At 46.4% G+C, this 24292-nt stretch overlaps 1 protein-coding gene across 2 annotated transcripts in view; it reads right to left on the bottom strand.

Annotated features, from left to right (window-relative positions):
* Positions 1 to 425: 425 nt before the first annotated feature.
* The window catches only part of LOC116336526 (activin receptor type-2B-like), a 45366-nt gene continuing 21499 nt past the window's right edge, over positions 426 to 24292 (bottom strand). The window contains exons 2-12 of one of the 2 annotated variants that reach the window (XR_004200705.2): positions 15350 to 15557; positions 9722 to 9828; positions 8586 to 8734; positions 6627 to 6770; positions 6406 to 6549; positions 6181 to 6329; positions 5593 to 5707; positions 5369 to 5507; positions 4944 to 5074; positions 3858 to 4337; positions 426 to 3747 (exon numbers count right to left, since the gene is read on the bottom strand). Coding sequence is in view for 1 of the 2 variants with exons in the window: in XM_031760431.2 (XP_031616291.1) it covers positions 4116 to 4337; positions 4944 to 5074; positions 5369 to 5507; positions 5593 to 5707; positions 6181 to 6329; positions 6406 to 6549; positions 6627 to 6770; positions 8586 to 8734; positions 9722 to 9828; positions 15350 to 15557 (1508 nt within the window). In the remaining variant the exon portion in view is untranslated. Of the gene's footprint in view, positions 4338 to 4943; positions 5075 to 5368; positions 5508 to 5592; positions 5708 to 6180; positions 6330 to 6405; positions 6550 to 6626; positions 6771 to 8585; positions 8735 to 9721; positions 9829 to 15349; positions 15558 to 24292 lie in introns of both variants that reach the window. The other variant, XM_031760431.2, reaches the window with a different exon arrangement.

Raw genomic sequence — 24292 nt, 5'->3', positions numbered from 1 at the left:
CTATTGTACAATATAAAGTGTCTTGAGGCGCCTGTTGTTGTGATTTGGTGCTATATAAATAAAACTGAATTGAATTGAATTGAATACAGTGTCAGCCTAAATGCTAAAGTTATGGCTTGAAACCACAGCCAGTTGGTGCTCTTCTTCCTGCTCCACCTTATAAAGAAATCCAGCAGTCTGTTTAAAATACTGTCACATTTTTATTGTTTCATTTACAAAAAGTTTCATTTTCTACACTTTATTGGAATGAGCCTCAGTCGCCGCACTGAGGCTCAGATACATTCATACAGCGACGACACACACACACACACACACACACACACGACACACACACACACACACACACACACACACACACACACACACACACACACACACACACACACACACACACACACACACACACACACACACACACACACACACACACACACACACACACACACACACACACACACACACACACACACGTCATTTCTTGTCTGTCTCCAGGCAGACGGAGCAGGTGGAGGTTCTCTTTATAAAGCACCACAATAAAACCAGGAACCTCCATCAGTCGCTACTACTGAAGGAAGGACCGGAACCAGGAAGAGGCTTTTATTTTGTTAGGTGTCACTTCCTCTTTCCTGTTCATATGTATGTACACGTGTATTTCTACATGTTAAACTGCTCTTCCTACAGTCACGCCGATGAAGATCAGTCGCTTCTCTTCCTGTTTAGAGACTCACAGCTCGCTCCTCCCACGGGTGGAGCAGATGGCGTTGGTGGAGCTGGACGCCTCTGTTGGCCCGTGCCACAGGAAGTGAACGTTGCTCATGACCTTCTGTGAGTGTAAGACTCCAGCTGCAGCTCCAGATGTTGTAACATTTGGAGCTGTGCATTATGGGTCGGCTGTTTCACTTCAGCTGAAAATTGAAAAAAAATTTAAAGTGGCAGCAGAGCCGTTAGCCAATCAGATCACAGCTGACACGGTGAAGCAGCAGCCTGATAACGCACAGCTAGCTTTGCTAATCCTAACTGCCATGTAAAGCAGGGCTAGCTACTGGTCACTGTTGACATGACAATCCCCCCCCCCCAAATGTCAGATGTTGGAGCAACGCGTCCATCGATTGGCAGCAAAGTCGACAGAGGGGGCGGGTCCCAAGACCAGTGACAGTACCTCTGCTCTTTTCCCGCCTTCGTCACGTTTAAACGAAGCTTAGACTCAATCACAGCTCTGCTCGCCGTCACAGTCAGCACAGCAAGCATTCAGTCCTACACTCACAGGGCTGTCCTGTGGATAAACACCCAGAATTCCTTTCTGCTCGTCACCATTTAAAAACGTCTGTCTTCGATGGCAGAGACAGAGGACTGTGAGGGAACTCGTGTCTCTGACCTTGACCGTTTCTTTGGCACAGGCCAAAATACCAAAAAGGAGGCGGCCATCTTCACACACCTCCTCAGGACAAGCTGGAGGAAGGAGTCATGTGACTCGCTCTCTTTAGCATCGAGCTCCAAGGACTCGGAGACCATAACCTTCCCTCACAGCTCTGAGGGAGGTCTGAGTGTGTGTGATGTTAGCCAGGTCAGTGCTAGCAGCACAAGCTAACTCTGATGAAATGACCTGGCCAGGCGTTTCCGTGTGCAGTCATGTACTGTGGAGCCGCCTAAACGAGTCAGATCAGCTGACTGAGGCCCTGAACAGCCGGTGATGTCAGCAGACGACAGGAAGTTCAGGGTTTGGGGGCATTTTTGGAAGCGGTGATGCACTGTCCTGCCTCACAGGAACTTGCATCAGTTCTCATGGAGGCGGCAGCTGCTGGGGAACAGCCGGAGATCCAAACTACCCGAGTGTGACTGCAGCACACGGGTCGAACGAGTGCCCTAAATTATTTACAGAGATGAATTCTCAGGACGGCAAAATAAAAGAATGAATGCACCGTGCAGCAGCAGTCGCTAACCATGCTGAGCACAAACAGGTCGCTGTGACCGCGGGCGCAGCACAGCGTTTCCACCTGTGAGACTTTAATGAGGTAACCAGTTCCTGAAACACCTGGAGTCAGAGACTGAGGCGGGGTTAGCCCTGATGGAGGTCAGACTGCAGGTGGAGCGCTGCCTGAAGGACTGCACCTTACTTTAGAGTCACTGAATCGGGGAGGAGGTGTTAAACCATGTGACCTGTTACAGCAGGGAGATAACAAGGTGTGGATGAGGAGTCAGGAAGGAAACAGAAAGGAGGTAGTAGAGGAAAGGAAAGAAGGAAACCTGAAAAGAGAGGAGGAAGGATGAGAGGAAGTCCAGGTGTAGGTCGTTTAGTGTGAAACAGCAGCGAGCTGCGAGTCGGCACGGCCCGGCAGCTCCGCGGGTTTAATGGAAACAACAAAAACACAAAGTAAACCAAAAAAAATCACAAACATCAAAATGTAAAAATCCAGCTCGTAGAAAAGTCTGAGGTATTTCTGCTGTGTTGAGGTGGTCTGTGCTTCAGGAGCTCTACTGTCGTCTCTCATTGATCAGTGCTGATCATTAACCCCCCCCCCCCCAAACTCTGTACAAACACAGATTTGCATGTGGTCAATGTAACTAAAATAAAACTAACAATAAAAAGAATCTACAGAAATATATGCATCATCATCATCAGAGTCAGCAGCAGCATCGTAGACATTCATGTTACATGTATGGCATCACAGAAGGGAAGAACGGGGGCATTAGAAGGACACAGGTGACCTTTGACCTCTGCAGCAGCTTCTTAGGATCAGTCTGTGGATCTGGACACCTGGATGTGAGTCAGTGGGGCCTGAGACGTTCATAAACAGAAATCAGCTGTTTGACCTCACAGTTTGAATGAAATCTCAAAGTCACACAGTGTGCATGTCCAGGGCTTTTATTGTGAAAGGCAGGGACAGGAAGAAGCCCTCCTTCCACACGTGTAGAATAAATCATGCAGCACTCACATGTCGGATGCTCAGTTTGAAGGGTTTAACCTGAAGGTGGTGCTGCTGCAGGTCAAAGGTCACCGATCTCTCAGGTAACACAGGCAGGAAATAGGTGTAAACTCAAACCTGTCACATCATGTGCATGTGACAGTTTACACACACACACACACACACACACACACACACACACACACACACACAGACCTGAATGCATGCATTATGAGGTCTTGCACCTTTAGGGTAACACCTGTTCCCTTGTTTGTTTGGGCACCTTTACAGCCAACAGGCTTAGAGCACCCCCAGGTAAGCACCTCCCACTGAAGGCTCTCATCAGCCACATCTGACTCTGGCCCCACCCTCAGGAAACCCTTAGCCAGCGTCCCATCACCCCCCACCCCCACCCCCACACACACACCTGTAGTCATGATTACCTGAGAAATTATTTCCAAACCAACCAAAACGCTGTGGTTGAGCGCAGTCAGCCCTCTGCAATGCGAGGCAAACCAATCACAGTCTCAGCCTTCACCCCCAGGCGAGAAGACTGAGACACGAAACACGAGAGAACAGAAACCGCCACACTGGAAACAAACAGGCCCATTTCGCCTTTTCCCATCTGACATCACTTCCTGTTTCCGTCGGTTTTGGATGCAACCCGTTGGATTTAAAGATGCGAACAACGACGTGTTGTCGCAGGAGACCGATAAAAACTAAAGTCCAGGTAAAGTAGAAAAGCGGTCACTGTGGGTGGGTGTTTGCTGTGTAACAGTCTCGGGCTCCTCTGTGGGTTTTGCAGCATTGTAGTTGCCTGGTGACAGGTGGTTGCTAGGCGACGCTGTTGGCAGGTAGGTAGATAAGATCCAGATGTGAGTAGAAGACAGAAGAGGCAGGAATGAGCGAGGAAAACGGTAAAAAATGAGCGAATAAAAACGGTCGCTGAGGTACCTGGAGATCGAAGCATTCACTGAGTCGGACCCTGAATGCGTTTTCTCATAAAACACACGCCTGGTTAAAAAGACACGAATGAGTCCCACTGAGAGGAAAACTTAGGAACAGCGAGGTGTGCTGGTACTCCGTCCCGAAGGACGAGAGGGAATCACAAAGAGTCCAAAAGAAGTCCAGAGAATAAATTAGCAGCTGCTCTCACGTCCGAAATTCCACTGAGGAGCGATGGCGTGGTGTGTGCACGTCGTTTCTTTCACATCATATACTGAACTCTTTGGGCGGCAGGTCCACGTTAGTTACCATGGGAACTGGTGCGACAGAGGAACCCAGCAGGGTGTTGTTCTCAGAGGTAGGTGGGGCGATGGTGGCGGTGAGGCGGCGGATCTGGGCGATTCTCTCCTCCACGCAGCCGGCCGACAGGCGAGCCTCGGCGTCGTGATCCCAGCACTCCTCGACCGACTCACAGATCTGAGCTAGACCCTGCAGAGAGCAGCACATGGGGGGAGGCGGGGTTAGCAAAGGAAGCACTGTGATGGAGAGAAGAAGAAGGTGACGTAGTGGACTGCAACACAACGAGGCCTTCGTCAAACAGGGGCGCTGTTATTGTAAAGGATGACATCATCAGCATAAATGTGCACGCACGTTACACAACAGCCCCGCTAATGCGGATCCCTACAGCTCTGTCACATAACTGTGGCGTCTTCACCTGAAAACACCTCCAGACAGCTGCTCTGAAGTGACGCTCTGAGTCCTGCAGGTCCACATGATTTACAGAAGGTGTCCCTCAAGGATCCATGTTAGGCCCACTCATGTTTACATGAAAACTTCACAGCTCAGCAGAGGACAGGACACTTTTATACTGATGATACCATTCTTTATATTTACATATACACTAACACATCTGTGCTTAAGTACAACTTCTAAGACAAGCAAGTCTTTTTACCTCCACAGGGAAACGTTTCCCTCTAATACTGCTCAGTCTTACAGTACAAAACACCTGAAAATAAAGGGGCTGATGATAGAAGGTGTCCCTCAGGGATCCAGATCTGGCCCCCTGATGTTTCATGGACCGAGGTTCAGACTCACGCTGTGTTTGAGCCACGGCTCTCTGATGGTCGGTCTCATCTTCTTGTGGACCACGACTTCCTGCAGGTCCTCCAGTGATGGATGCTGACCAACCTCCTCCTCGAACGGCAGCATGTACTCATCCACCGGACCTGAACACACCACATCATCTTATTTTTTATTTTTTTTATATGTTTTTTTATTATTATTATTATTATTATTATTATTTTTCTTCTTAGTTTTGAACATGTTCAATGTATTATTTTTGGCATGTCAAGTGTACAGCACTTTGTGTTCAGCTGGGGGCTGATCTGAAAGTGCTATATAAATAAATTGCTTGCTTGCACATATTAAAAGATGGGCGGAGCCAACATCCGCTCCTGAGACGTCAGGTAAACCCTCGCTGTGCTGTTAAGGTGTGGTTAGCCTGTGTGTGTGTGTGTTACCGTCTGCAGCCTTGCAGCGGGACACCAGCTCCCACAGTACCAGGCCCATGGAGTACATGTCGATCCGGAGGAAGGCGTCTCTCTGGAAGTTGATGGCTCCTTCTAAGACCTCGGGGGCCATGTAGCGCCTGGTGCCCACCTGCACACACAGACATACACACGAGTGAGCATGAGCGACGCGGCGACGCTCGTCTCCTCGGCCGCCTGCGGTCGGGGCAGTTTACCTGTCCGTGCGTCTCTCCCGGCGGTTTCCCCGGCTCGAAGCAAACGGCGAGGCCGAAGTCTCCGATCACCGCCGTGAGGTCCGAGCGCAGCATGATGTTCTTACTCTTCAAATCCCTGAGAGAGCGAGAAACGATCAAACATGGCCGCCGTTACCTGTCTGACCCCGCCCACAGTCCTGCTCCTCATCGATCTACTGTGTTATTCAACTATAGCTCCCATGATGCTTTTAGCTGCTGCCTACAGCACTGCCTGCAGTACATGTAGTAGCTTTCATCAGGCTGTGCAGGTTGCGACCCAGCCTCAGCACACACTGAGCTCTACTGCAGTACTTCCTGCCAACCTGCTGCTGCGTGCTGATACTGTGAGTCTCTGTATGTGTTCACTGTGGAGCTGAAAGCAGCGCGTGAGCAGCTGCTGCGTGTCGAGCATGTGAACATAAGCGATCTCTGAGATCCTGAAGTAAAAACGAGCAGCGTGAACTGTGACGTCCTCTAATGCTGACTCACAGCTCCACCGTGTGGCAGCAGCTCGTCACTGCAGACTAGGGTTTCCTGTCTGATGTGAGGGGTGGGGGTTTGTGGGCAGACCTGTGGGCGATGGCCGGTTTGGGACCCTCTCCCTTCTGTCGGGGGACGTCTTCGTGGAGGTACGCCAGGCCGCGCGCCGTCGTCTCGGCTATGTGGCACAGCTCAGACCAGCCGATCACGTTTCCCTTCAGGAAGTCCGACAGGGAACCCTGCAGAGACAAACATCAGGAGATTGACCCCACACCCCCGGGAGTTTCTGACCCCTCCTCGGCCCCCCTTCCTCACCCTCTCGTGGAACTCTGTGATGAGCCACAGCTCGGCCTCGGGGTAGCTCCCTCGTTTCTCTGCGGCGATGAACCTCAGGATGTTCGCGTGCCTCATGCCCGGCGTCATGAACACGTCCCTCTCGTTCTCCCAGGAGTCCTTATTCTGCGAGGAGGAGGAGGTGGTGAGGAAGGGTTGGGAGTTAGGATGGCAACTCTGACGCTCAGAGCAAACATCGGTACCTGGATGGGGAAGATCTTCACAGCCATGTGTTCGTTCATCATCTGAGCCTTCCAGACACAGCCGAAGCGCCCCCTGGCTTTCACCTCCAGCAGCTGCAGAGGCTTCAGCCCCGGTAGGGGGGAGGCAGGAGGCGGACCAGGATCCTGAAGGAGAGGAGAGTGGGGGAGGGGGGGAGAGCATCAACGTGACACATTTATAGGCTGTATCCCAATTCAGGGTCTGCAGCCTTAAAGGCCGCATTTTAAGGCCGATTACGTCACCGTGACGCGACGAAGGCTGTCCCAATTCAAAGGCTGCTCGAAATGCGGCCGTCAAATGCGTCCTTCATTTCCCTGAATTTTAAGGATGTGGCGGTGTAGACTTCGTGGCCCAACATATCCCACAATTCATAGCGCGGCAGTCGGTGTGGATAATTTTGCCGAAAAAAACGGCGGAAGAGTAAACTTTTAAAAGTAAGTACTGAATATGATGTCACTTATTTATGTGCAAATGTTTAATAACGATGAACATTAAAAGATTACTGTTGGCCACATGTCGGCAAAGTTATGTGACATTAGTGATGTTTGTACTAACTTGGTTTTAAAGCCTTTACTTTAAAATATACGCCGTTCAATATTCGACCTTAATCTTACAGAGAATGTGATGATTTTATGGATAATTAAAGTCAGTCATATATCCACAAACACAAGCTGAAAGTCAGTGATGCTGCTCGGTTTGCAGTCCTGAATATGACGGCACAGGAAATATAAATAACTGCAACTTGAATCTTTGACCCAGAGTTCAAACTCACTGCTGTAATAACTAATAATGATTAATATAATAACTATAATATTGTCCATATTATATTTACATTACCAAAGTGATATGACTTTAGTCTCATGAACAACATTAGCTAATTGTTATTTACTAGCTAATCTTAAAATGACTGTTCAGTACAGGAATGAAGCCCAACTATCATGTTTTACAGTCCTGTGGTCTCAGCCTCAGATACTTATTAAATCACACAAAGGTCATGTAGAAACAAACAAACAAAATATGTTCTCCTTCATTTCTGTCAAACAAAGCTGTTTGAAACGTTTCCAGCTGTTAGGATCATGGTTGCTAGGCAACCTGGGCAGTGCGACGGAGGCTAGACCGTCCCATTTCACAAGCCTCCCACTTCCGGCCTTAGCGGTCTTTGAGTACGCGGCCCTTGAGGACCGTTGAGGCTGCAGACCCTGAATTGGGATACAGCCAATGACAGCAACATGAGGGAAGCCCCTCCTACATCAGGATTAATGTGACCCCTGACCCTGAATCCTCCCTTAGTTATGCTGCAATAGGTGTAGGCTGCTGGGGGATTCCCATGATGCACTGGCTGTTTCTTCTTCACTCACTATGTGTTAACAGACCTCTCTGCACTGAATCATATCTGTTATTAATCTCTGTCTCTCTTCCACAGTATGTCTTTATCCTGTCTTCCTTCTCTCTCCCCAACCAATCACAGCAGATGGCCCCGCCCCTCCCTGAGCCTGGTTCTGCTGGAGGTTTCTTCCTGTTAAAAGGGAGTTTTTCCTTCCCACTGTCGCCAAAGTGCTTGTTCATAGGGGGTCATATGATTGTTGGGGTTTTCTCTGTATCTATTATTGTAGGGTCTACCTGACAATATAAAGCACCTTGAGGAGACTGTTGTTGTGATTTGGGGCTGTATAAACAAAAACTGAACTACAGGTGAGAGTGTTGTCCATACACCAGCCACCTGTTCAGGTGTACCCCCCCTCTCGCCCTATCAGACCGATTGGCTGTATGAGGAACCACAACGTGGTGACAAACCCTCGTTTGGGATGTTTCCTGCTGCAGTGCCTGCAGACGACCAGCAGATGGTCAAACTGACGTCATCAGCTTCGGTCTGCAGGTAAAAGTAACCGAGTACTTCTACTCGTTTCATCAAAAGGGAAGCGTGAGTGTGTGAGGCTCACCTCGGTGACGTCCACGTGTCCATACGGAGGTCTGCGGTGTTGGTACATCCAGACGGCGGTGAGCAGAGCGACAGACAGCATGGTGACGGGCAGCAGGCAGTAAATCATCACGTTTAAAACACCAATGCTGGGGGGCGGGGCCTTGATCACTGACACACACACACAGAAAGACTGCATTTACATTTAAAAGTACTTTATCATCACTGTGTTACCACGGAAACGTCCCTGACAGTCTGGTGTGAGGAAACCTGCGGACGGGTTTCAGTATATAAAGACTGTGGCCGTTTATCAATGCCCAAGTACGCGAGTACGTACTTGCGTTCTCGGTGAGTACGTACCCGCCGAGAACGCGAGCACGGACTCGCGATATGTACAATTGGAACACCTGCGTGCGTGATGATGTCACAGGTCCGGAGTTTTACTGCCGTCCCTCCTAATTTAACTGTGAGTAACATGTTATGAAGCTTAACCGTAATCACAGCCAAACCGGTTTACTCAGGAACAAATAAAACACTGAAATAAACCAAACATTAACATTTAGAAGTGATCTAAGTGACTTATATATCATTTTTAACCTCAGTAGTGAAACCTCTATTAATAAAAATAGTGTACATGTACATACGTGTACATACCTTAATAAAAACAAGCAGGTGAGATGTTAGAACGCTTTTATTTCTATTCTAGTGGACACTCAATACTATAGACAGCTGCTGGAGTTTCTTTAACCTGAGTAGTGAGAAGTCCGCGAGCGGTTTGGGGGTGGGGTGAAAACGATGTGCCGGGAGTCCGCTGTTGAGTTTTGGACGAAATGCATTCTGGGATATATAGCTGTCCCAAGTCTACACCGATGCATGCTCGATAAAACGGGCGGATCGAGAACACATCCGGGACTTTTTCGCGTTCTCGGCTTGATGCGTGCCAATTGAACAGTACTTGGTCTCCGACTGATGACGTATCACGAGTACACGAGAACGCAAGTACGCACAAGTACGCATATTGATAAACGCCCTGTATATAAAAGATGGAGGCGGCGGCCATGACACCTCTTGTTTAAGTCACGACCTCATGAAGCACAAACACAAACGAGGAAAAGACACATGTGACACGTGCTAACGGACCAATCAGATGGCACTCACGTGGCACTGTGATGTCCGGCAGGTGGGTGAAACGCTCGTTGCAGAAGTTTCCTTCACAGCAGCAGAAGAAGACCTGCGGGCTCTCCTCGGTGGCCACACACTCCTGCCTGAGAGAGAGACAGGAAATGACCTCACACACGGTAACACTCTGGCACCAACACCACGTACGTCGAGCACGCCGCGCATCAGACTCGACGTCTGAGGGTGGGCACTTATGACCCTGGTAGCAGAGCAGAGGCCTGAGGAACGCTTCACCTGAGGGTGGAGGACGCTTCAGGCTGCGCTCCACCCATGACACCACCAACTGGCTGTGGTTTCAAGCCATAACTTTAGCATTTAGGCTGACGCTGTATTCAATACAATTAAATTCAGTTTTATTTATATAGCACCAAATCACAACAACAGGCGCCTCAAGGCGCTTTATATTGTACAGTAGATCCTACAATAATAGATACAGAGAAAAACCCAATAATCATATGACCCCTATGAGCAAGCATTTTGGCGACAGTGGGAAGGAAAAACTCCCTTTTAACAGGAAGAAACCTCCGACAGAACCAGGCTCAGGGAGGGGCGGGGCCATCTGCTGTGATTGGTTGGGGTGAGAGAAGGAAGACAGGATAAAGACATGCTGTGGAAGAGAGACAGAGATTAATAACAGATATGATTCGATGCAGAGAGGTCTATTAACACATAGTGAGTGAGAAAGGTGACTGGAAAGGAAAAACCCAATGCATCATGGGAATCCCCGGCAGCCTACGTCTATTGCAGCATAACTAAGGGAGGATTCAGGGTCACCTGGTCCAGCCCTAACTATATGCTTTAGCAAAAAGGAAAGTTTGAAGCCTAATCTTGAAAGTAGAGATAGTGTCTGTCTCCCGAATCCAAACTGGAAGCTGGTTCCACAGAAGAGGGGCCTGAAAACTGAAGGCTCTGCCTCCCATTCTACTTTTAAATACTCTAGGAACTTTTAGGACTACCTCACCTACTGACCACAGTATGTGAGGACTCAGGGCTGTGTGTCGGACAGGGTCGTCTGCAGTACAGGGGCCCCACAGGGAACGGTTCTGGCTCCGTTCCTCTTCACCATCTACACTGCAGACTTCTCCCACAACTCCACCCAGTGCTTCCTGCAGAAGTTCTCTGATGACTCTGCAATAGTCGGCCTCATCACTGATGGGGACGACAAGGAGTACAGAGGACTGACTCAAGGCTTTGTGGACTGGTGCCAGCTGAACTACCTCCACAACAACACCAGTAAAACCAAGGAGCTGGTGGTAGACTTCCGCAGGCACAAACATCCTCCACTGCAACCACTGAACATCCAAGGTATGGACATCGAGGCTGTGGACAGCTACAGGTACCTTGGTGTTCATCTGAACAACAAACTGGACTGGACTCATAACTCAGACGCCCTCTACAGGAAAGGGCAGAGCAGACTGTACCTGCTGCGGAGACTCAGGTCGTTTGGAGTGGAGGGCCCACTCCTGAAGACCTTCTATGACTCTGTGGTGGCCTCAGCCATCTTTTATGGTGTGGTCTGCTGGGGCGGCAGCATCTCTGCCGGGGACAGGAAGAGACTGAACAGGCTGATCCGAAGGGCCAGCTCTGTTCTAGGATCCCCTCTGGACCCAGTGGAGGTGGTGAGTGACAGGAGAATGGTGGCTAAGCTGTCATCCCTGTTGGACAACATCTCCCACCCCATGCATGAGACTGTGACAGCACTGAGCAGCTCCTTCAGTGGGAGACTGCGGCACCCACGGTGTGGGACGGAGAGATTTCGCAGGTCTTTCCTCCCCACTGCTGTCAGACTCCACAACAAAGACTTTAACTGATCAAACCACACAATAAGACTAAGTGCAATACTCTTTTTCCAACAAAGTTGTATTTTTACTCAGTTGTATAAAGCATCTGTATTCTATTTTTATCCTATTGTGTATTTTATTCTATTTATTCTACTGTATATAGTATTTTATTCTTATTGTATTCTAACTTTCGCACTGTCCACTTCGTCCTGTGACAAAACAAATTTCCCATGTGTGGGAATAATAAAGGTCATCTTATCTTAACAAGTAGGCCTGCAGTGTGAGAGCGAAGTGCTCTAATAGGGTGATATGGTACTACAAGGTCATTAAGATAAGATGGTGCCTGATTATTTAAGACCTTGTATGTGAGGAGCAGGATTTTGAATTCAATTCTGGATTTAACAGGAAGCCAATGAAGGGAAGCAAAAACAGGAGAAACCTGCTCTCTCTTTCTAGTCCCTGTCAGGACTCTTGCTGCAGCATTTTGGATCAGCTGAAGGCTTTTCAGGGAGTTTTTAGGACATCCTGATAATAATGAATTACAGTAGTCCAGCCTGGAAGTAATAAATGCATGAACTAGTTTTTCAGCATCACTCTGAGACAGGATATTTCTAATTTTAGAGATGTTGCACAAATGGAAGAAAGCAGTCTTACATATTTGTTTAATATGTGCGTTGAAGGACATGTCCTGGTCAAAAATGACTCCAAGGTTCCTCACAGCATCACTGGAGGCCAAGGTAATGCCATCCAGAGTAAGAATCTGCTTAGATACCATATTTCTAAGATTTTCAGGGCCGAGTACAATAACCTCAGTTTGATCTGAATTAAGAAGCAGAAAGTTAGCGGCCATCCAGGTCTTTATGTCTTTAAGACATTCCTGCAGTTTAACTAAATGGTGTGTGTTACCTGGCTTCATGGACAGATAGAGCTGCGTGTCATCTGCATAGCAGTGAAAATTTATGCTATGTCTTCTAATGATGCTGCCTAAGGGAAGCATGTGTAATGTAAATAGAATTGGTCCTAGCACTGAACCCTGTGGAACACCATAATTGACCTTAGTGTGTGAAGAGGACTCTCCATTTACATGTACAAATTGGAGTCTATTAGATAGATATGATACAAACCACTGCAGTGCAGTACCTGTAATACCTACAGCATGTTCTAATCGCTCTAATAGGATATTATGGTCGACAGTATCGAACGCAGCACTGAGGTCTAGCAGGACAAGCACAGAGATGAGTCCACTGTCAGAGGCCATAAGAAGATCATTTGTAACCTTCACTAAAGCTGTTTCTGTGCTGTGATGACCTCTGAAACCTGACTGAAACTCTTCAAATAAGCCATTCCTCTGCAGATGATCTGTTAGCTGTTTGACAACTACTCTTTCAAGGATGTTTGATATGAAAGGAAGGTTGGAGATTGGCCTATAATTAGCTAAGACAGCTGGGTCTAGAGATGCTTTTTAAGTAAAGGTTTAACTACAGCCAGCTTGAAGGCCTGTGGTACATAGCTGATTATTAGAGATAGGTTGATCATATTTAAGATTGAAGCATTAATTAATGGCAGGACTTCTTTGAGCAGTTTTGTAGGAATGGGGTCTAAAAGACACGTTGATGGTTTGGAGGAATTAATTATTGAAGTTAACTCAGAAAGATCAATTGGAGAAAAGAGTCTAACTTAACATCGATGGTACTAAGAGTAGCTGTAGATAATATTACATCTGTGGGATGATTATTGGTAATTTTTTCTCTAATGATTAAAATGTTATTTGTGAAGAAGTTCATGAAGTCATTACTAGTTAACGTTAAAGGGATGGTTGGCTCAGTAGAGCTCTGACTGTTTGTCAGCCTGGCTACAGTGCTGAAGAGAAACCTGGGGTTGTTCTTATTTTCTTCAATCAGTGACGAATAGTAAGATGTTCTGGCTTTATGGAGGGCTTTCTTATAAAGCAGCAAACTATTTCTCCAGGCTAAATGATGATCCTCTAAATTTGTGACACGCCATTTCCTCTCCAGCTTACGAGTTATCTGCTTTAGGCTACGTGTTTGAGAATTATACCACAGAGTCAGGTACTTCGGATTTGAGGCCTTAGTTTTCACAGGAGCTACAGTATCCAGAGTCGTACGTAGTGAGGAGGTAAAATTATTAACAAGATAATCGACCTCTGTTGGAGTAGCGTTCAGATAGCTGCTCTGCTCTGTGTTGGTACAGGGCATTGAAGATGATAACAGTGGGTGGATTATATTCTTAAACTTAGTTACAGCGCTTTCAGAAAGACATCTACTGTGATAAAGTCTACTCTCCACTGCTGTGTAATCAATTATTGTAAATGTTATCAGGAAATGATAACATTTACATTTCAACAGCTAATGCTAGCTAGCACGCACACACACAGATGCCTGCTAATCACGCCAATCAAAATCCTCAGACTTCACTTATTAAACTTGAGCTCCGCCTTCCTGGACCCTCTGTTGCTACAGTAACCTGACAGCAGCCATGTTATTGGTCACATGATGTCATTAAAGGCTACAGCAGCACAAACACGGTGCAGACGTCCAGCTCAGGTGGAGCTAAGAGATTAAACTGGTCAGAGCTGCTGCAGGGCTTCGTGCTGATGCTTCACAGTATCAGTATTAGTACATGAATGTACTATTGCTGTGTGATTTATTCCTATTACTGAAGGTTACTCGCCATACCAATACCAACTAGATGTGTAAATCTTAATATAAATGAGTAACAGTAGGTGGACATTAGGTAAGGCTGCACTTTTTGCAGCGATCTCGTATAGAAAACTATTCCGCGCGTATATAAAACAGGTCTGCAGCTCCGAACTATAGTAAAGGGACCTCTGGCTAATACGTCACGTTCATGTCGGGCTCATAGCCGAAAACTAGCTTTACTTTGTTGTCTGGGTCAACTTTGCTAGCGAGAGACAGAGAGAGGCGTTATGACATTATGCGGCAGCAAGTAGAGGTGATATGGGCCACAAGATTGAGACACAGGGATTAGAGCCTCTTGATGCGTGTTTTGTTTGGGTTTCCACCGGCGTGGAATTACCTGAAATAGAGAGGGCATAGCCTAACATATGAAACAGGAAAAGACCCCTGTGTCATCCATTTTCAACAAAGTAACTGTATTCTGAATACCACAGTTTTAAACAGTAACTCTAACGGAATACAGTTACTCATATTTTGTATTTTACATGTATTCTGCTACTCCCCAACACCATCTGGGATACAATGGCGTTCCACCCTCGTCACTGCGTGGTCTGCAGCACACAGTACACCCAGGTATGAGGACGCAGCCCCCCCCCAGCATGTTCCCCTGTTTTAAATCCCACAGAGGAGTTCAGGGGTTATGATCACGACCCTGTGAGCAGCTGCTCTGAATGGAACGCTGCCCAGAAACAGGAACGCAGCGCATCACAGGACAGGAAACTGGATGTGGCCCCGACACAGAACAGACTGACTGTCATAGATTTGTTTACATGTATTTACAGGACTTCAGTTTTCAGCCACAGTTTGAACAAACATCATGGAGTCTGTATCACTGTAGGGTCTGCCTGACAACATAAAACATTCAGGTGACTGTGGCTGTGATTTGGATCAAAGCAGATCCTGGATCAGCTCAGCGCAAGAAGGTAAATGTGACAGCATGGATCCCACTGTGGTTGGTGTCTGCTGTGTAATGATTGACTGGAGGAGCTCAGACACCATTTATGTTGTTTGAAGGCAAGGTGTGTGTGTGTGTGTGTGTGTGTGTGTGTGTGTGTGTGTGTGTGTGTGTGTGTGTGTGTGTGTGTGTGTGTGTGTGTGTGTGTGTGTACCGGTCGTAGCAGTTGAAGTCGTCCAGCCAGCATCCCTTCTTTACCAGCTCGATCGAGCCCGAGTTGTTCCTCCAGGAGGCATAGCAGTGCGAGCGTTTGTCCTGCTCGTCCTCGCAGCGCTCCACGCCGCTCTGGTTCGTCTTCTCGATCTCGTAGTTCACGTTGTAGTACACACACTCCCTGGTGTCGGCAGTCCCGTGGCTCAGCCCTGCAGCACACACACACACACACACACACACACACACACACACACAGAGAACAGGCTTTAATCTATGACGTGTCACAGAGCGTCCCCCAGCTGAGTCCTCCACACTCGTCTCACGTCTGTCTGTGGACTGGAGTCAGAGAGCTGCTGAGGTCCTGCACGAGGACAGGACGTGAACCAGAGCTGCTGTGCAAACAGCCGAGGACTACAGGAGAGCCGAGGGAGGCTCCTCCATCACAGCAGCGCTGTTACGTCCCCACATGAAAGCTAGGCGAAGAGAGTAGGGGACAGTAACAGTTGGATCCGGGTTGAAATGAAAAGAACGCCAGGCAGAGGTATTTAACACAAAATGAATCTTTATTATAATCAATTAACTCAATAATCATATGAATAGTAACAACAGAAAGAGACAGCACCGCTGCTTTAATGATAACTCAGACAGATCAACACAAGGAGAATGGTGACCACCTCAACAAAGAAAACAACTATAAGGCTTCAACAGAAAAAGACAGCAACGCTGCTATTAACAATAACCAGGCAGGCCAAACAAAGTAATGGAGGCCGCCGTCACCTAAGCAAAACCACTACTTGGTTAAGAGCTACTCACAAAGAGCCACGCACGGTGGGGCTGGTCACACTCACACAGCAGGCCTTTTCCACACCTAGGCTGGAAACACACACTGACCAGCACAGAGGAAAACCACCAGAAGCCTCTCCCACTGCTCCTACCACTACACACCGTAGGCAGGACAATCACACACCTAACACGCAACGCGGAGACACCAGAGAAAGCCACCCTCCCACATCCAGTCCATCCCCAGCTTATATAACCTCAGAGAGGTGATTGCTGACTGGGCCCAGGTGGTAAATGAGGCCAATGAGCAGCAGCTGTGTCCTGGGGAGAGAGAAGAAGCAAGAGAGAGACAGAGGGGTGGAGCAAGAGAGGAGGCGGAGAAAAACTCCACGCCCACACAAGGGCAGTATCAGGAGGGCCAGCTAGGGCCGTTACAAGCGCTCAGCCGTTACAGTCACAGAGCTCGATCAGAGAGGAAGCCCAGATCACACCATCAACTCATGTTCTTAGTTGTGATTGGAGGATAAATCAAACATTTCCTGCGCTCACAGCATGAAGCCACAAACCGCAGCAGGTGTCCCGCTGAGCGCTCCAACCATCTCCTCTGCTCCTCTTCCCTAAACCTTCATCCCCCTCGTGAACCACACTCCTCCAGCAGCTTCAGACGCACACAGGAGCCGAGGTGTGTTCAGGCAGCCCCAGCTGTACGCTTACCTACCTGCATCTGTGAGGACCTGAAACCTGAATCTGACCTGAACCCCAAAACCAAACAAAGCCCACAGACGCTCACAGACGGCCCTCAGAACCCTGCTATTATACACTAGTACCAACAGTAACTGGCAGACGCCTGTACAGAGGTACAGCCAGCGCGTGCTGTGAAAGCTTTCCTGCAGAGCTGAGCTGCTCGTGTTAGAGCCCCGTCGTCGCTAACAGCGTCAACATCACCTGCTGTCGAGCTTCTCCTGCCTAAACCTCAGCCTCCTCCTCTGAGCCGTGTCACTCTGATGAGTCACGCACATGCTTCCTTCATTGGTTCACTTGTACGTGTTTCACTGTGCTCTGCAGGCTGACAGCTGACCTTTGACCTGAGGTCGCACCAGAAGAGATCATCACCATAGGAGTGGTGCACACACACACACACGCACGCACACGATGAAGTCACTTCTTTATCCTCAGGCCCTTTCAAAATAAAACTCATATTGATAACAGATTAGCTGTAAATATAAAAACTGCAGTAAGGCTGACTCTAACCTCATCAAACAGTAATTATTGTATTTTACACTGAGACAAAGTACATGAAGTATTTAAACCACAGTAAAGACGTCAGGTCATTGTGTCGATGTTAATGGAAGTCAGCTGCTTTCATAACTGTAGACAAATCAGACCTTTATCCTCTTTGTTTTATCATCAGTGGTCGACTCTGGGAAAATGATTTTATATTGTAGTCATTTTAGTTTACGAAGCAGTGTTGTCGTGGAGACGGTGTTCACCTAAAACAGGGGTCGGCAACCTGCGGCTCTTTAGTCCTTATACTGCGGCTCCGGGCGGTTTGGGAAAATAAATTAGAAGCATTTAGCTGAAGTGTATTTTATTTACGTTCTTTTTTAACTCGTAGTTCTAAATTGGAAGATTATTGTGATATTGAAGTATAAAAATAAAATTATATTCTATTATTTTTTCATCGCTCAAATAAGCGTCACACTCGCAGAAGCCGGTATACCCGCAGAAACGCCGTGCATTTATCGAGACTTTCAACCCCAGGTAGGTCAATTATGGATCTTGGGATCCACATTATGTCAGCAGCTGTTCTCCACCATGAACTATGTTAAAGACAAACACCGTTCACGCCTCACAGATGACAGCTTACAGTCCTGTAAAGATGAGGTGACTTCGTACAGCCCTGATTTGCAGACGCTGTGCGCAGAGGTTCAGGAGCAGAAGTCTCATTGTAAACAAATCACGGCAGACCCGACGATGTTTCCATGAACGCGCTTTTCAGCATCTCTTTATTGACCACTTTTCACACACGTATGTACGCATACAGCCGGCTGTAGCTTTGCAGCTCACAGCCCGACACACACCAACACAACAGCACAGATAGCGCAGACGTTAAGGCGGCGAGGCCTGATTGCGGGTGCCGCTCAGGTGCGTCCGCCTCCCCTGCAGCGGCGCTGCAGACCACGCCCCGCCGCACACATTAACTAGGTAAAATAGAACCTTCACAGACACATATTTAGGCAGAATTTTGCAAATATCTATTTTTCATTTTTTAGGAGCATAGTGGGGTTTTTTTCCAATTATTTTTTAAAAGTCAGGTCAAGGCTCCAACAGCACAAAGGCGATATGAGGGCGGCTCACAACAGCTTTTGTTTGCTACATGGATCATTTTAGTTCAGCTGGGTGTCTTTGCTTTGGTTATATTTCTTTAAGAGCTCAAAATGTGTTAATTACATAAATAAAATGTAATTTTCTCTGTAGCACTTCATGGATTTCATAAGAAACACACCTTAGTTGTTCACACAAAGCATAAAGGTAAAAAACAATATATACAGTGTTATCTTCATTTTAGATGTCAAAAAGTATTTGCGGCTCCCAGTGTTTTCTTTTGCGTGGAAACCGGGTCCAAGTGGCTCTTTGGGTGTGAAAGGTTGCTGATCCCTGACCTAAAAGAACGACGCCTGGTCTTGTCCTCAGTGTCAGATTACTTGTGTACTCCCCCCCAAACAATAAACACATACACACACACACTCTTCCTGTGCTGCACAGCTGTGAGTGAAGAGCTGTAACTGCATCTTCAATGGAGTCTCTGTGGTCATACTGCTGATACTGCATGATGCCACAGTCAGTCACAGCTTCATTCTCAGCCTGCCCTAAACACACTGTAAATAAAAGATAGTCGTAGCCACCATGACCCCACCCACTCTGAATTCTCACCACGCGTGAAAAGGAGCAGGAAGAAGAAAATATTCTTATTAAACCCTGCCCCCTATCTGCGATCCAACTTATATTACAAGTGGGCACCACAAACCAAGGAACATCTCCAGATCCCAACGCAGACCAAACAACAAATTTACAGCAATATACCACTTCACATAATAACAAGGTGAAAAAAAATAAGTAAATAGAATAAAATAAGGCGAAAGTGGGAGAGGGAAGAAAAAAAAGAATCCCTTCTTCAATTAACTCCAATTTCATTCATATTCTTCATATTGAATTATCGTTTTAGACATGTAACACTTTTTAAAACAATGTAAATTTGTACAATTCGGGTTCCGGTAATGGCGGCTGGCTGAAAGGACGTGCCCACTCCTGCTCCGCTATCTTTCTGTAAAATCCTGAATAATACTCGTTTGTTAGACATTGAACGACACCTAGGACAGCTGTGATGCCTCTCTCGCAAAGGAAACCCGGGAAAAACATTAGTAGACCGACTCAATCGAAATTATCTAACTTCACTTCTAAGTTGAACTCTGAGGCTAGCTGTGAAGCTAGTGTTAGCCGTGAAGATAGCGAGACTGGTATCAACGCTAGTCGGGCGATGGAGGAAGGAAATGATGAGCCGACTGAGAGGGAAGAGACGGCCGAAGGCTCAGACGTAATACTGGCGGCTATTGCAAGCTTGAAATCCGACTTTTCCTCCAAACTTGATGGTATTTTGTCAGCAATAGAGACCGTGAGGAAGGATGTTAATGAGTGTGTCAAGCGGGTCAGCGAGGCGGAGGCCCGGATATCTGTAGCAGAAGATAGCATTACCACCTTGGAAGCAAAGGTACGGACTCTTGAAAATAACAACAAAAACCTCGAGGACAAAGTGCTGGATCTGGAGACCAGATCGCGACGATCTAACTTGAGACTTGTTAACCTGCCCGAGGACGCAGAAGGAGAAGACGCGTGCGCTTTCTTGGAAAACTGGCTACCAGAGGCTCTGAACTTGGCGCCGCTACGAACTGCTCTGACGCTGGAGAGAGCGCATCGGGTCGGCCAGAAGAATATGTCAAATACCGCTGCACCAAGGACTATGATCATGAAGTTTCTAAACTACAAGGATAAAATGACCGTGATAAGAGCTGCCAGGGCAAAGGGACAGATTCTTTTCAAGAATCACCCGGTGAGATTTTATGAGGACCTAGCGACTGGAGTGCACAAAAGACAGAAAGAGTTTGACGCCGTGAGACAACAGCTTCGCTCCATGGGTATCCGGTACGGCATGATCCCTCCTGCGCGACTGATAGTGACACATAACGGACAGTCCCGCATCTTCAACCTGCCAGGTGAAGCGGAGAACTTTGTGAAGGCTCTGAGGTCGGAAAGTGAACCGGGGTGAGATGATGTAATCATGGTCATATTACAGTGTGCTGGCATGGAGGGATGATTACTGAGCTTTAAGTTTAGAAAGAAGTGAGAGGGAGAGAGAGAAAGACCAGTTTGTTGTACTTATTTGTTCATTGGTCCAGAGGCTCACAGCCACTATTAATACCCTGATTTTCTTATCGTATTCAATAACGAGTTTTTTGGTTGCATAGCGGGGTGGGGTAAGGGGACAGTGTTTAGGCACGGTCGGTTGATCCTCGCTTTTGGGTGGAACAACCCTTAGCTGTTAGACAGGTGCCAATATGTATAGGGGGAGGGAAATGGGTGCCCAAGTTCAAGTTAAAGGGGCATGTTCAGTATTCATTGTCATGGATGTAGTTTTTGACATTCAGGTATTATTTGTTTCTCTGTCCTTTAATATCTCAGATGTGTTGGGAAGCTCATTCAGTGTTATATGTTATGTCTGGTGGGATAAGAATTAAAATTTCTTCTTGGAACTGCAGAGGGCTACAAAAACTGGAGAAGGTAAAACAGGTAATGTCTAGACTGAACTCTATGCACTCTGATATCATGCTGCTGCAGGAAACGCACCTGTTGTCTAGTCAAGAGGCGAAGATTAGGAGGAGGTGGCAAGGCAGTATATATTCTGCGCCCTTCACTTCTCAGGCAAGAGGTGTTATGATCTTGATCCACAAATCTATACCATTTCAGGTGACAAAGGTTATTAAAGACAAGGCTGGGAGATATGTTATTTTACAGGGCACACTTATTACGGAAAAAATAATCCTGATAAATATCTATGCTCCAAACATTGACGACCCAGTTTTTTCATAACCTTTTTTACACAGTATCATGTCTGTCTGGTAGCCTCATTATGGCAGGGGACTTTAATTGTACGTTGAACCCAGAGTTGGATAGGAGCTCAGGTATTGATCTCTCTCACCCTAAAAGTAGGCAAACTATTCAACATTTTATGAAAGAACTCGATCTGAGGGATATTTGGAGGGATATGAACCCTAAGGTCTTAAAATACTCCTGCTATTCACATACACATAAATCATACTCGCGTATTGATTACTTTTTAGTTTCTGCCAATTTGAGCTATAAAATAAAGGACTGTCACTACGATAATATTTTTTAATATCTGACCACTCGCCAAACTCGTTAATATATGAAGATCTGAGACTGAAGAGAGATCCCCTAGGTGGAGATTTAAACAAAAGTGGCTCCTAGACTCAGAATTTACATCTTTCATAGATAACCAAATAAACATATTTTTTGATACTAATAGGGATGAAACATCACCCTGCTCAAGATGGGAAGCTTTTAAGGCCTACATAAGGGGTCAGATTATTAGCTTCACAAGTTATAGAGCAAAGCAAACTTATCAGAAAACAAAAAGTTGGAGGCAGAGATTGAGGTGCTTGAGGAGAATATTTTCAAAGTTTTTGTCCAAGAGTCCATCAAAAGCTTCTGTTACTAAGAACACAGTATAATGAACTTTCTGCTTCTAAGGCAGCCTCACATCTTTTAAGTCTTAAACAGACACTCTATGATCAAGGGAAAAGCCCGGAAATTATTAGCCTGGCGCCTCCGCCAATTACAGAATGAGAAAACATTGCCTCAGTTGAAAACAGTGACGGACAGGTTATTGTCGACCCTCTAGGAATTAATGAAACTTTTAAGGTTTTTTTTTTGAAAATTATATAACTCAGACATAACACACATGGGACAAGAGCAAGATCTCTTCTTGGATACCCTTCAGTTGCCCAGCATTTCAGGACTAATGAGCGCAGATCTTGATACACCTATAACAAAGGAGGAGATATCTACAGCAATAGACCATTTGAAAACAGGTAAAGCCCCAGGCCCAGATGGGCTGCCGATAGAAATTTACAGGAATTTAAAACTAAACTGCTGTCCCCTCTTTTGACATGTTTTCGGATTCATTTGAAAAGGAATCCTTCCGGTTTCATTAAGAGGGGCCCTGATAACTTTATTGCCCAAACCTGGTAAACCATGCAATAAATGTGGTAACCTAAGACCAATAAGTCTTCTTAATGTGGATCTAAAGATACTTTGCAAAATTTTGGCTCGAAGACTGGAGAGATCTTTACCTGATCTAATTACCTGTGATCAGAATGGGTTTATTATGGGCAGACAGGGATTTCATAATGTGAGGAGAGTGTTGGATATTCTTCATAGTCAGGAGGAAAACCGGACACTGCTCTACTATCATTAGATGCCGAAAAGGCCTTTGATAGAGTTGAGTGGCCCTATCTATTTGAAATATTAAAAAGATTTGGCTGTGGGGATAATTTCTGTCGGTGTATTAGACTTTTATATAATGAGCCTTATGCTGAAATACTGACAAATGGAATTATATCTAAGCCGTTTGAAATTAAACAGGGCTGTAGGCAAGGGTGCCCTTTGTCTCCTTTATTGTTTATTTTAGCAATTGAACCGTTTGCCATTGCAGTGCGGTCCCATAAGAGCATAACTGGCCTATCGGTAAACCAACAGGAACACAGAATTGCTTTGTTTGCAGATGATGTTATTCTTTTCTTGGAAAAGCTGAAGGAGTCTATCCCAGCCTTGTTGGATCTACTACACATATTTGGACGGATATCAGGATATAAAGTGAACAAAGAAAAATCTTCACTAATGATACTTAACTCAGGAGAGAGAGAGGGTGCTGGAAATCCCTTCCAATTCAAAATGGTAGACTGTTTTACTTATCTGGGGATTAAGATAGTGCCATGTTTGAGAGATATTGTTGGGGTTAACTACACCCCTATGGTAGACTCAATCACCTCATCCCTAGATAGATGGTGTTAGGTGTAGGCTGTGTGCAGACAGGAATAGGACCCAAGGTGCAGACTCCGGAGACCAAAGGTGAACTCAAAACAGCTTTAATACTGAACTCAAAAAGGGGTAACATAACATGACTGGAAAAAATCAAAATAAACTTAAACCAGAGGACTAACAGAACACACAGCTAAGTAAACGGTAGAACGCCACAGAGAGCACAGGAAAACACAGGGCTTAAATACGCAGAGGGAGTAATCAGGGAACGGGCAACAGGAGGGAAACACAGCTGGGGCAAATCAGGACTAACGAGACAAAGAAGCATAAACTGAACACACTGAGAAAAGACAGACCTTCAAAGTAAAACAGGAAACACAACACAGACTGAACTTACAGACACAGACTGACTGGACACGGGAATATAGCAACTAAGGATACACAGAGACGCGAACTAGACAAGGGGATACAGCTGACAGGGGAGACAGAGCAACTAGAGATGACAGAGACACAAACCATAAGACAGAACTCAAAGAAACCAAAGACTAGAAATTATAACTAATATAACAAACTCAAAAACCCTGGGTCAACGACCCAGGCCTCCTAACAGATGGAAGCCCTTGCCCTTGTCACTTACAGCGAGAATTAATGTTCTCAAATTAAACATAATGCCCAAACTTTTGTACCTGTTCCAGAACATCCCATTGTCACCCCCTGCTAACCTATTTTTACACCTGAAGACAATTTTTGTATCGTTTTTGTGGAATGATAGACGACCAAGGCTCCGCTTTATCACTCTTGTACTTACCAGTATGACAGAGGAGGCCTCAAATGTCCCAATCCACTTTGGTACTATTGGGCAGCCCAATTGAGGACTATGATGTATTATTTTACAGATAAATCCCCCGCCTTGGACAAATATGGAAAACAGTTCAGTACCTCTTCCCTTCCCCAGTATCTATACTCAGCGAAAGTCAAAATGTTGAAAAAAGACAAAAATCCTATAGTCAGAAATATGATTATGGTCTGGTATCAGGTTAAAAATACC

This window comes from Oreochromis aureus, linkage group 9 (assembly GCF_013358895.1).
Source record: "Oreochromis aureus strain Israel breed Guangdong linkage group 9, ZZ_aureus, whole genome shotgun sequence".
Lineage (NCBI taxonomy): Eukaryota > Metazoa > Chordata > Actinopteri > Cichliformes > Cichlidae > Oreochromis > Oreochromis aureus.
The sequence above is the reverse complement of the archived record's forward strand: the minus strand, read 5'-3'. Positions and strand labels throughout refer to the sequence as shown.